This window comes from Carettochelys insculpta, chromosome 27 (assembly GCF_033958435.1).
Source record: "Carettochelys insculpta isolate YL-2023 chromosome 27, ASM3395843v1, whole genome shotgun sequence".
Classification (NCBI taxonomy): Eukaryota; Metazoa; Chordata; order Testudines; family Carettochelyidae; genus Carettochelys; species Carettochelys insculpta.
Window position 1 is genome coordinate 6,895,862 of NC_134163.1, and position 13,449 is coordinate 6,909,310.

The 13,449-nt window shown below is 51.3% G+C and overlaps 1 protein-coding gene across 4 annotated transcripts in view; it reads right to left on the reverse strand.

Annotated features, from left to right (window-relative positions):
• Window positions 1-1,225: 1,225 nt before the first annotated feature.
• PIP5K1C (phosphatidylinositol-4-phosphate 5-kinase type 1 gamma) overlaps window positions 1,226-13,449 on the reverse strand; it is a 72,784-nt gene continuing 60,560 nt past the window's right edge. For 2 of the 4 annotated variants that reach the window (XM_074978036.1, XM_074978033.1), the window contains exons 16-18: window positions 11,122-11,254; window positions 6,662-6,745; window positions 1,226-6,243 (exon numbers count right to left, since the gene is read on the reverse strand). In XM_074978036.1, the coding sequence (XP_074834137.1) occupies window positions 6,241-6,243; window positions 6,662-6,745; window positions 11,122-11,254 (220 nt within the window). In that variant the 3' untranslated portion in view covers window positions 1,226-6,240. Of the gene's footprint in view, window positions 6,244-6,661; window positions 6,746-9,036; window positions 9,112-11,121; window positions 11,255-13,449 lie in introns of all 4 variants that reach the window. The other 2 variants (XM_074978032.1, XM_074978034.1) reach the window with 2 other exon arrangements.

A 13,449-nucleotide genomic window follows, 5' to 3' on the forward strand; every position in this document is an offset into this window, starting at 1 on the left:
GGAAGGCACGCTCTCATTTCCTATCTTCAGAGCCCTAAACAGACCCCAGACCCCAGGGGCATGGCTGCATGACGACCACTTCTTGTATCTACGCTGTTGCAGAAATTACCTTTTCACTGTTCAACACACATTTATTTAACAAAAGGGAAGTGTCTTTTCATCACACAACTCTGGCATTAATTTGACTTCTTGGACACATTAAAGGAAGTCCTAAGGCATCATCTAGTTCTTAGCCAGGATGAACACCTCTATAGGAAGTGAGTGTTAGGGGACCTTTCACAATTCAGGGAATTGAGATTTCAGACGTATGTGTCATCTGACAATGAGATGCTTCTCTAGCAATGTCCCATTCCACCCCTTAGTGTGGTAGGGGGCAGGGGGTTGCTTCACCACTCTCAGTTTCACCACATATACAACCAACAGATCAATCAGCTCTTGCAGCACATCTGAATTGTTCCTGGGAGGTCTCCCATCCAACACCTAGCCTAAATTAATTTGTCTTAGCTTGGACCCTAATAGGTGATCACAGCACAAAGCAACACATATGCAGTCATATTGCCTGTTAATTGAAGAGCGTCACTAAGATTTTGGTGCCAAACCCTCTTGTAAACCAACCCTGGTCCAATACAAATCAGAACTACATTGTACATACCAAAGCAGGACGGCTACCCAGCATGCAGTGCAAGATGTCCTGTAGGTCAGAGGTTTTAAACCTGTGGATCATGACCCTAAATTGGGTCACCAGAGTGTTTCAAAGGTCAAATAGTGGCTCTGGCCCTGGGGTTTGCCTCCCTGTCCCAGGCATTCTGATCTTCATCCTCACAATGCCACTCAGCTTTGGCCCCACAGCCCTCTTCATCTCGATAGGTGTACGTGCTCCAGGCTGCAGTGCCACTTATAATTTGGTCCACCTAAGTGATGCTACAGCTGTAAAGCAGAGAGCTGAGCCCAGCCTGTCCCACAGGAGTGACTGCTACAGAGAGAGATCAAGGCAGGCTCTGTAAACCTCCCCCTCAGCATCGCATGGGCCTGTAGGCTAGACCCACTGCCAGGGCAGCGTACTGGGTTTCAACAGGCCATCCCCTGTCCAGGGCATGACCCAGTCCCCTTCTCCTGGCCTACATACAGGGTTGTGACAAACCAATGTACACAAATAAGTCCCAAGCCCAGAATAGCTGAGAACCTCTGCTATAGGTTAGCAACTAAGAGATTGAGGCAATTGCATGATTACCCTATTTATTAGAGAGATTCTTTCCAAATTAAAAGGAAGGCGGGAGGGGAAACAGAATGATGAAGCTGTTGCATACAATTGTTAGCATGTGTCAGCAACGGTTGTACGTTTTATACAGAAATTCCACCATCCTGGATTCAAAGGGATAGGTCTCCCCTCTACAAACAAACAAACAAAAGCCATGAGAGCATCAAAGGCTTCTAATGGAACCCTCTTAAATAGTTAAGGACAGACAATGTTTCATAAATTAAAAGTAAAACATGAGAGAAGATTGACCTCAATACAATTTAACAACAAAAACAGGTTTTTGCCTAGAGCAGAGTTTAATGCGAGTTAACCCACTGCAAGTTGAGTTAGCTGATATATCTGTGAAGGCGAGCGTGGGAACGTCAGGACACAAACGCGAGGATTGTCCACATACGTACAAATGTATTAGCTAACTTGAGCTAATGGTCAGTCAACTCAGGCTAGAAGCCAGAGTCTCAACAAAACCAGCAGTCTTTCTATGCGAGCCAGGAATCAACACAGGTTATGACTGTAGGGAACCATCACCAACAGGTGAGAGAGGACTCAGTTATGAACAAGAGTATTGCCTTTTTAGCTAAGTTCATGATTCCAAGAGAACACCGCAGCTGAACTGTCTCACAAAATGCCTTGGTTTTAATACAGTACAATAGTTCAAACAGTATCCATTTTCTGAGCAATAGCAGCCATCAGAGACAAGACAAACTAAGGGTTCAGTCTCACATTTAAAGTATTTACAAAATTCTTTATACTAAAAAGGGAAAAAATATTTTAGGAACCATTCCCATGGGGTTTTGGGTAAGGCAATTAATTCACTCAACATTATAAATAGTTTGCTTGCCTCTGTGTTTACATCAAAGACAATGACATTATGCTTTACCGCACAGCCTAAAAACAAGTAGTGTCAGCTCATGTTTCTCTGAGCAAGGACTTCCAAAAAGCACTCAGGACTTTAACGGAAACAAAACAAAACAAAAAGAGAAACACGACAATATCTGGGGAGTCTCATTTTTTCAGAGGAGCACCCCCACCTTCCCCCTCCCCACTTACATTCTTCACATGGAAGATACATATAAAATGACCTAACAGGAACATCAGCTGTGTTATACTTGGTCTAATGTAGACGTCAAACAAATGAGTCGTGATCCAGGGAGCCCGAGCACTCTCTCATTTGCCTTTCCATTTAAAGCCATGGGCAATGATGCTGAATGGGAGCATGGAGACGCCACGGCAGGTTTTAGCTGCTCAGGGAAGGCTCCTTACAAGGAGGAAAGCGTTTTAAGGGTTAGTCAACAGGCCGACGACGACAAGGCCAAGCAAAGAGCCCGCGTCACGCCTACTGCTGCCATCAAGGGTCTCAGTTACGCCAGCCTCACTGGCAGGGGACAGCTGAAGAGGACACAGCTATAGGTCCCAGGTTTCGAGCAGCGCCTGGGCCATTCGGGGGTTCCACTCGCGAGAGTCTGGAGCAGTCTCTGGAGCAGCAGTCTCTACAGTTTACCTTCTGTGAGCGAGTGCATACCCGGAGTCTTGTCTGGAGAAGCTGCTGCTGGTTCCCTCTAGAGAATTCTAGAATGGACTTCCAAACACACGGGCGGGGAGCGGCGTTGGCTTTGGTGGTGTATGTGCTGAATCAGTCAAACTGAGGCTTTTTTGGCCCGGGAGCTGCTTGAGAAAGCCTTCCATCACAAGCCTGAGCCTAAGCGCATGGCGTCCACCCTGGCACGTAATAGCCCAGATGCCAGGACCAAGCACCCTGGCAACCAACGCTGTGCATTCCGCACCCTTGCCTGGCATGAGACGTGCCTCTCTCAACCCTCTACAAAGGAGCTAAAACAAAGAGGTGAGAGGCAGGATGCCGGCACAGTGGTGGGGCAGTTTGATGTGATGCTGCTTGGAAGCCTGGGGTCTCACTGGACTGGAGCTGGACCAGTGTACTAACATTGCAGGGACATGGCGCCGCTTCTCAAAGATACGCAGACCGCTTTAATAGGCAGCAGCTTATACATAAATTTCAGCTACAGTGAAATGAACAATGAAAATCAGACCGATACAGGCAATGTAACAGTGCAGCTTTCATACCACCCCAATGCACGCAGGAGGACAGCTCCAGGTCATGCTGCAGTGAACAAGCACTTACCCCTCAGTCTCAGAGACCACAAAGAAATTCTACAAATCCTTGTCCCCACCCTGCCCCACAGTCAAAGCTTCACCAGAGATTGAGGGCCAGTGCAGCTCCCAACCAGCAGGATCTTCTAGCGATGCAGCCCCTCTCCTCCCTGGCCCAAAGAAAGCAGCTGGGTCATGCCTGGAGACAATGGACTACTATCACCAGTCCAGCTCTGGAAGTGGAAGCTCTCCCATGCCACCTTCTGTTTGATTAAGCCTTGAAGAACTGCTATGCTGAAGTCCAGGAGGCAGGAAGTAAGAGCCCCATTGGTGGAAGAGGAGCTTGTTCAGAGCCCGAGGGTGTGTCTTTGTCTGGTCTAAATTAGACTCCCATGGCTGGCTGATTCTGGCTAGTAGGGCTAATTACAATGTAGGTATTCAGGCTGTGGATGAGGGCCAGGACCTAGGGCCCTGTGTGAGGGGAGGGTCCAAGCCAGAACCTCTACATTGCAATGAAACAGCTCCTCAGTCTGAGCCAGGGCCAGGCACAGATATCCAACTGCAGTGTAGACATACCCTACAGACCCTTTCTTCTATGTCTCTCTGAGAATGGAAATGGGAGTTTAAGCTGTAGGGTAGCTTGTAATGGACAAGACAACACAGCACAATGCTTCTCTTTGGAGAGGAGACAGCCCGGGGAGTCTTTGCACTGCATACCATCAAATACCCAAGTTAGCGATACCTGCGTGCAATGACAGATGGAGCCAGGATTCCGAAAATGCTTTCAGGAGCCTGCCAGAGTCAGCTGGCCAGTCTGCTACAGAAATCAAGGGTGTAATGGCAGCATCCTTCTTTTTCACAGCTGCTAATGAGAGAAAAGAGGTTCCTTTAAACCCAAATGGATCCCAAAGAAAGGATATTCCAGACCAGTAACAGTGAGGGTGAAATGGTGTAATGGTGCCTACAAAGCCTGGCATGCATGGGGAATGCTACACCTCCAAGTCTTCAGCCTCTGCAGGCCAGGGACTGAAAGTTCAGACATCCAGGTATATAAGCCAGGAAGAGAAGGTCATCACATGAAGTTCCTCAGAACACTAGCAGCTCCTGGTAAAAAAAAGCTCCCAACACCCCAGCCTGTCTTCCAGACCCTGAGTTGAAGAGAAGTGCTGAGTGCTGCCAGGACAGATGGTGGTACAGCTCTTCAGTGCTGGGCATACGAGCCTCAAGAGTAGGGGTGTCTTTGTACCGCTACTTCCCAGAGAAGCCTGAAAACTGGGTTTTAAAGACCACAAAGGCATTAAAAGATGACCTTAGCCCTTCACTTTGCACTCGGTCCAAGGAGCAGAGACAAGAGCCAAGCTTCTCTGTTCTCAAACTCTCTCGCTCATGGGCAAGGAGACGGGACCTCTAGAAGTGAGGACTGCAGTGCCCTACCATCACGAGGAGGAGCCTGAAGTCAACACCGCCTTGCTGCTTTGTGTCATGTCATGGCTCAATGAAGCCCAACTTTGTCTGGTCTAAAGCCTGCAGCCCACAAGAGACATCTGGAGCACTGAGAGAAGCGCTCTCCGTCTCAGTGGTTCAGGTGCTGCACCACGCAGTGGGCCTTGCCTGGCTGTGCATCCGGGAGCAAGAGTGCCACATGCACAACACAGACATTCCCAGGAGCTGGGCTTCTCTTTCTTTCCCATGTGGGGATGGTGGCATGTCTGTTTCAGCTAGAGAGGAACACACGGGACGCTCGTGTCTCATCACTCCCTTACTCGCGTAGCATCCGATCACAGCAGCATGTTCGTGGCTGGGCGTGTCTCAGTCGCCTGCAATGCCCTGTGGCAGGTCACACCTGGGGAGGGAGGAGAGGCCTTTGGAACATCCCTGCAGATTGGCAGTTCTCCTCCTCCACGCTGTGGGGCCCAGGCAGCAGTCTGTGTGAACAGCAGTCTGCCAACAGGTCATGGCAAACAGCCAGTGCGTCAGTGAGCAGAGCGTTTCAGGGAAAAAGCAGGGCCTCCAAGGGCCACAAGACAGCCAGGCCAAGAAGCCACGTTATTACAGCCAGGATTTCTTTGCCTCTCCCATACAGGTCAACAAGCCAATTGTAGAGGTCACTAGCCATTTCTAAATTCCGATCACATGGCATATTTCACTGGGACTGCTTCAATAGGAGAGCAGTTCTAGAAGTGCACTGTTTTTACATAGCACCTTTCAGCTGAGGTCCAAGTGCTGTGACAACGCCAGGTATTACCTGCCTTTATAAGTGCACAAAACGGTGGCACAGAGCAGCTAAGTGACTTGCCCAGGTTTTCACCGTCTGACTCTTGACTTCCTTTTCGGCTGTCTGGGGGTTACACCACATTGCCGTCGTCTCCTCAGTGAAGCTAGGACCGGACAAGCCCCTCCCCTTGCCAAGTGAAGCTCTCTCTCCTGTGAGGTTTCACATGCTTGATGAAACACAAATAGAAATATGACAACCCAAAAAAGTGCAGTAAACTAAACGTTTTAAAAAGCACATCTGTGCCGTGTCTGTGCAAAGATAAAAGAAATAAATACATGATTAAAAACTTAACCAAGGTTCACAGTATCACACACGGATCAGTAGGCGCAGGAGCGTCTGTCTGGAAGCAGTCCCTCCCCAGGGTTCTTACAGCCCACTTCACGCAGGAGCCCTCAGGGGAGGCTTCTCTGCTGTCCTTGTCTCGGATAGGTACAATACACCATTAGAGCCTGTTTCGCTCCATCCTGAAAGGCGGCGCCCAGGATCCGGCCGTGCCTCAAGCTCTCCCCCATCCCATCAGCATGGCTGCATCAATGACAGGGAACACATCGACTTGCAGAGGGAAACGCTGCTCTCTGGCTCTTCAGGGTCTGCATAGAGGTTACTGGAAAAAGCAAGGAGCAGGGGTTACGTGCCAGAACGGCTGTGCTGGGGTCAGTTAGCTCAACACTTTCAGTCAAGGCCCCTAAACAGCGTGGGAGAGAATCATGCTCAAGTGGTACCCTTGGGTGACAGGGCAATTGAGACCCCAGGGCTCTGGGTCAGAGAGGTTTGACTGTACTAGAAATGATTCAACACCCAGAGCTGTCATCAAGCTGAACCTGGTTTCTCACTGCACAGCAGATCTTGCCTGCTGCCAAAACAGCCAAACTAAGCTGCAGCAGGACTCCCCAGCCACATGCACACCTGCCTCCCCTGCTGAAGCCAAGCCGAGGTCCAGAGACAAACCACATGCTGGCACCACGGCCCCAGGTCAGCGCTTGCCCCTCTGGGCACCCATTACAACTCTCTTGAACACTTACTGTATCGCTCTCCTCATCGGAGAGGGAGTGGACGTGCGTGCTATAGTGGAGGGGGGAGTAAACCCAACTCCTTTCATCGGTAGGCTGCCAGAGTGGCCAGAGACAGCAGGGATAGCACAGGAAGAGCAGCAGCAGAGCAGGGCATGAGGAAGAGAAGAGGAGAAAATGAGTAGGAAAATGCAGTAAGAACAGATGAACACCTGGAAGAAGAGAACTCTTACAGCTCCTCTGAGAAGGAATCTTCCCCATCCTCAGGACGTACCTGACCCCCTACCAGAGAATGGGACGGCTACTAGCAGCGCTGCTAAAATGGAAATCTCTGTTCAGCTACAGGGCTATACTTTTCACTTCCACAGCACCTTCCAGGAGAGCATCTCTCAGCCCCTGCCAGGCCAGAACCCCATATGGGAAACCAGAGGCACAAAAAGCTGAGAGACTTGGGCAAGTCACTTAACCGGTTACCAGCACAGCTGGTTTTAGAGCGCAGATCTCTGGAGCGCCGGGGCTGCACTTTACTCACAGGGCCACCCGTTTGGCTGCGCACCTTCACCTTAAGCTGCACTTGCCTATGTTTGACTTTAGTGTCACCACGGTTAAGAAGTTTCTATGGCAAAACCAGCAATATTTGGCTCCCCTTGTGCTGACGTGCCAAGCAAGGTGGTGGAAAAGTGCAGGGTTAGATCATGGTGGACCATGAAGAGGAGTGGTTAGTCGCCAGTTGGAGACAGCAGGGAAATGGAGAACAGGGACTGGGGATGACAGAGGAGGCAACGCAGAGCTGGCATGTTTGGGCAAAGGATCCAGAGACACAGCTACCCAGAAACACACGAATGCACCAGGGTGGGCAGGGAGACACTGCAATCGAAGGCAAGGTGGGGCGCAGTTCAAGAGGGAGCCATTTTCATGGTCACCCAGTTTAGTTTCTGCAGTGGTGTGTGAAGGCATGAGGAAGAAGAGGTTCTTGCCCATCTCCCCTACTTAATGTCCTAACTGGGCTAAGGATCAGGCCCTTGGAGGAGGCCTGGCAAGGCAATTTACCAGCTGAGAGAGGCAGGGCTGGCACTAGTCTACAACGCACAGCTACGAAGCTTTGGAGCACGGCCGGTGGGGGAGCCCTATTGAATCCCTTGGACAACTGCAGGTTGTGCTAACAAGGAGCCACTGGGAAGGGCCCTAGATCCCAAATCTGGGGCTTTACATGCTGTGCTAGAACCCCCGGGGGCTCCTCCTCCTCTGTGCAGAGCCTACGCTGCCCCAGAGCCTTCACTCCCCAGGCTGGTAATCAGTGCTCTGGCTGAGCTCTGCTCTCCACCACCCACCTTCCCAGGTTTTCCTGAGCGCCAGCAGCAGGGGTCTGGCAACAGCTGCTACGGAAGTGGGGGTGTGCCGTGGGGCGACAAACATTCAGAGCGTGGGCTAGAGTTAACCCCCTCAGTGCTAGGACTCCCCAACACAGCAAATAGGTGCAAACATCACCCCCAGCTCCCACGAGCGCCTGAATGAGACACTTAATTCTCTCAACTTTGAATCATCGTATTCCCTCTGGCTCCTGCCCTGCCCCATCTCACCAGGCCGAGTCTGCACCTTGCTGGAAATAGGCTATTATTCGCCACCTACCTGCTGCCCACTTAATGCCCCAGCCTCTCCCCATGGCGAAGGAGGGGCAGGAAAGTCACACACCCTCCCCCCCAGCCATCCCTTTGGGCACAGGAGTTAGAAGGGGAAAATGATTATCCCAAGTTTACAGATGAGGAAAACAAGCAGACATGGACGTGACTCTGCACACCCCAGGGGCTGCACCCGCAAGGAAGCCCCAGTGCCCCAGGCTGGAGTCCCCAGCCATTTCCCTCCTAAGAGGCTCTAAGCTGTAGAAATTGGCCAGTGCATCAAGCCCCTGGAAAGTCAGCCCAAGTTGTAAGGGCCAAAGGACCATGTTTGCAGCTGGACTTTTATCATCGGCTTCATACTTCCTAAGTGGTGTCTGCTGGGAATCCAGCCTTGGTGTTTCAGCAGGACGTGGCCCAGTATGACACAAAGACAGGGCCACGTGTTGGTTAATGGCAGATGTTGCCAAACATACTGGCCCAAAGGCTTAATGATAAAGCACTTGCCTACATTCACTAGCCTAGAAGAAGCTGGGGCTGGAAGGAGGGTGACTGTCTCACATCAGCTCCATTAGCTGGGGCGCATTGGGTATCTTTGGAAAGGGGCTGTCCAGGGTAACGTCAGGCTGTATCTAGTGGCCTGAACTGCCATGCAAACACCCACGGAACTGAGATAGTCCCTGGGATGTCCAGGAGAGAGGGAATCACTCAGCCTTCGCCTGACCCCAGTGTTTCAGAGCTGCGGCCTGGCTCCATTGCATGTTCACTTACAGTCCCAGAGGAAAACGAGGTGGCTCGGAGTCGGCGCTGGCGGGGAGAGTAAATCCAGTACCTCCCATCTGTGAACTGGATGGCACCAGGGCAAGGGGGTGAGAAAGGAAACAGAGGAAAGAGGATGAAGTGAAAGAAAGGATGAAAGAGAAAGCACCCAAAGGGCTGGGCACCTCCAGGCCTGAAAGGGTTAGCTGGTGGGGCGGGGAGCCGTGCATGGGAACAGCAGAGCCCCATACCCAGCCACGCTGTTCTGCGCCTCTATCCCCCTGCAGATGAGTAGGGAGATACAATGCATCAGCTGCTGCCTCAAGCAGTGGAAAGCAGATCTCCCCCAACAGCTCTTTCAACTCCGTGACTTTTTCTCCAAGTCTACATGGCCCTTCAGATCTCTCCCAGAATGCAGCTACCCCCTAGGCAGAGCAACTCCAGTCCGAACCTGCACCACGCTTCAGCTGCTGCATAAGCAGCTGTTGTAGATGAGAGTCAATGGGTACTAAACCTCGAAGCACCTCCCTTCCCCTTGGCTGGTTGGGGTGACACCACAGCATACGACACATGCTGATGCAAAGCCAGAGGGCTCAGATGAATTATGAAATGCTGATGGGTTACGTGATTTGCGCACACTGCTAGGCACAGCACACTGAAGGATCTGTCCCACCAGGCCACGTCCCGGAGAAAGGCAGGTGGATTGCTTATGGCTGGGAGGTGGGAGGAGGGGAGGGACCCTTGCTAGAAGGCACTTCCCAATGAGAAAGGCAGTTACCAGAAGGCAGCTCACACTCAGCTGCCATCCGCAGGCAAATAAAGAGCGGCAAGTGCTGGGGAAAGCTGTCTGCATTCTGAATTGCATGCATAAAAAAAACCACAAGAGAGAAACAGGCTTTTAAACCCGAGCCAATTCCTCCTGCAGCTCCCTGAGCCATCTGAATTACTCAGCAATGAATGAGCAGTTCTGCAGTGGAGTCACATGAGCACAAGGAAAGCCACAATGTGATGCACGAATGCTCTGGGATATGCTGGGTTTGAGGTACCCACTGTAGGGTTGCCTCTGGATCTAGGGAAATGTCAAATTATGGAGACAGCTCTTCACTGCTGCAACTTCATTGCAGCCACAACTGGCATCAGTGCACGGGTGAAGGTGTCTAAACAGAGGGGTCATCGGGCAGTCTGCCTCAGCTTCTCCCTGCCGGGCTTTGCTAGTTTTGAGAGAGAAGGTACATGCTGCTAGAAGGCTCTTCTCTAGTCTCCAGCAGGTGCTCAGACATTGTGAGAGCTGACGGAGGGATACAGCCCAGAGCTACTCAGCACGCTGCCGCCAACAGCAACCACCTCACTTACTCCCTGCCTCAGTACTAGATTTCCACAGCACCATCTAACGCATCTGCCTGCAGGAAAAGGAAAAATCAGAGTTCATCACAGGCCTTTGAGGTCAGCCAACACAGCAGCAGACTCTCGTCTCCAGGGCGCTATGAAGAAAGAATAGTACCTGAAGCTTCATCTTTTCAGGGGGAGAAACAATGACTGTTCCCAGATACGGGCAGCTGGCCTGCTGAAGCCCATCAGAGACTTGCACACATCAGCAGCAATGTTCCTTCTGTTTTTTCCCATTGATGGGCAGAATAAATTGTTGTGTGCACCAAGGCAGAGGAGGACGTGCACCACCAGTAGAAACGCACCCTGCCGACTGTGGGAGCTCTGCTAATTAGCGGGGCAGCACCTGGATCTCTCCCGGGTGGCTGCCCAAGCACTCAGCTCATTAAGAGTACCAGTTGGCAGCAGCGACCCTAACTGGCTCGTAGGGTGGCCAGGCATGTCCACAGCATACGTTAAAAGAACAATGCACATCCAGGTCCTGTGCCTGGGCACACACACATTTGAGAAACCAAAGATACTGGGATTTAAAACCTTCCCAGGTAACCCAGGAAAGCTTGGGTGATGGACGTACATGTTTCAAATCCATAGCACCTGGAGTTTCAAGCAGTTTTCCTCCATCTTGCTGCCTGGGTACCTCAGCTCTAGCTCTGGTGCTGCTTGAACACACTTTAGGGGTGTAAGAGAGACTAAGTGGAGAGAGTATCTTACAAAATATATGTCTGTGACTGGCACATCATCTTCATCAGAAGCCTGGCTGGCCGGCTCTGAGGCCTGGCTGGCTGTCTCCACCTCGATTGCCGTTGGGGGTGTTGCAATGGCACAGGCTGCAGAGGCTGCCTCCCTGGGGAAGGAACAAAGAACATGAGGCCAGATTCCTTCATCCAAAAGGGTGGAGCTAATGGAACTCATCTGATTTACTAGCGGGGAGCTGAAGGACTGCACGTCTGGACACCACAGCGCTACGCTGGGGAAGAAGCAGAACCACTCAGCTCCCTGGGTGAGGAACCTGAGCTCCTAGGGGTTTGGTACCCAGACAAATCAATCCCCACACGTCTCAAAGCTGAGAGGAAGACATCAGCCCCTTCCAGGTCCAGGAGTGCCACTGGCTGGTCAACACCTGGAGATGCTGCCCTGAACCAGCAGTGGCATAGGAGTAGAGGCAGGAAATGAGAGTTACTTCCATAATTGGTGTTCTTTGAGATGTGTTGCTCATGTCCATTCCAGTGGAGATGTGCACACTCGTGCATGCCCAGTTATTGGAAAATTTTCCCCCTAGCCGGTAGCCATTGGGTCAGTGCAGTGCCCCCTGGAGCAGTGCCAATGTAGCACCCAATACAGGCACCGCCCTTCCTCTCCGTTCAGTTCCTTGTTGTCGGCTACTCCGACCATGGGCAAAAGCAGAAGGGTTTTGGAATGGACATGAGCAACACATCTCAAAGAACACGTTACAGACCTAAGTAACAGTCTTTTCTTCTTCGAGTGATTGCTCACATGCATTCCAATGTAGGTGAATGCAAGCTGATGTTAGGAGGTGGGGTTGGAGCCCCAGAATGACTGCAGGACAGCCCTACTCACTCCAGCATGCTGCGTTTGATAGCGTAATGAGCTCAAAAGGTGTGAATGGAAGACCAGATGGCCACCCTACATATTTCCTAAATATGGACATGGGCTAGGAATGCCGCTGAAGAGGCCTGTGCCGTTGCAGAGTGAGCCCTGATGTGAGAAGTGGGAACCCCTGCTAGCTTACAGCATTCCTTAATACAAGCCACCATCCAGGAAGAAATTCTCTGGGACGAAACTGGGAGGTCCTACATCCTGTCTGCTACAGCCATGAAGAGCTGTCACCACTTCCTGAACACCTTGGTCCTGTCTACGTAAAAAGCCAAAGCCCTGCAGACATCAAGGGTATGTAATCTCTGCTCCCTCGGGGTGGCATGAGGCTTAGGGTAAAAAACAGGCAAGCTATGTCTACACTAGCCCAAAACTTTGAAATTGCATTTCAAAGTTTACTAACGAAGCGCTGAAATACATATTCAGCGCCTCATTAGAATGCTGGCAGCCACGGCACTTCAAAATTGACGCAGCTCGCCGCTGCGCGGCTCGTCCAGACAGGGCTCCTTTTCGAAAGGATCCCACCAGCTTCGAAATCCCCTTATTCTGATCTGCTGTTTGGGCTAGTGTAGACACAGCCGTAATGAAATATCCTGATTGACATTGAAAGAGGAGACCACCTTTGGCACCAAAGCTGATGGGGACTCAGTCAAACCTTGTCCTTGTGAAACACCATATATGGAGTGCCCAGGCAGAGGGACCTCAACTCAGACGCCCTTCTGGCCAAAGCAATGGCCACCAAAAAGGCTGTTTTGTAACTTAGAAATAGCAGGGAGCAGGAAGCAAGGGGTTCGAAAGGGGGTCCCATAAGCTCGGGCAAAACCAAACTGAGGTCTCAGGAGGGCAAGGGGTCCTGCATTGGTGGCCTAACCCTCTCCAAGCCTTTCATAAATCTCTTGACCACTGGGTTGGAGAACACCAATGAAAGGCCTGGATCGAGAGGGAAGGTGGAAATAGCCACTAGGTGAACTCTGATGGAGGACAGAGACAGCCTGGATTGACTTAGGTGCCACAAATAATCCAGAATTGAGGGGACTGTGGCCTGCAAGGGAGATAACCCTCTTCTGAGATGCCCACACCACAAACCTTTTCCACTTCACCAAGTAAATGACTCTTGTGGAGGGCTTTCTACTATTTAAAAGCACCTCCCCCGCTGGGGCCGAGCAGGAAAGTTCCATGGCACTCAGCCAGGAAGCTTCCCTACTGTGAGGTGAAGGACAGGATGTTGGGGTGCTGAAGCTGCCCCTTCTCCTGAGTTAATAGGTCTGAGTGTAACGGGAGCGTTATCGGCTTGCACACCAACAGGTCCAAGAGAACCGAGTACCAATGTTGCCAGGCCCATGCTGGAGGCACCAAGATTATCGAGGCCTGGTCTGCTTGAATTTTGAGGAGGATCTTGTGGACGAGGGGAACTGGAGGGAACGT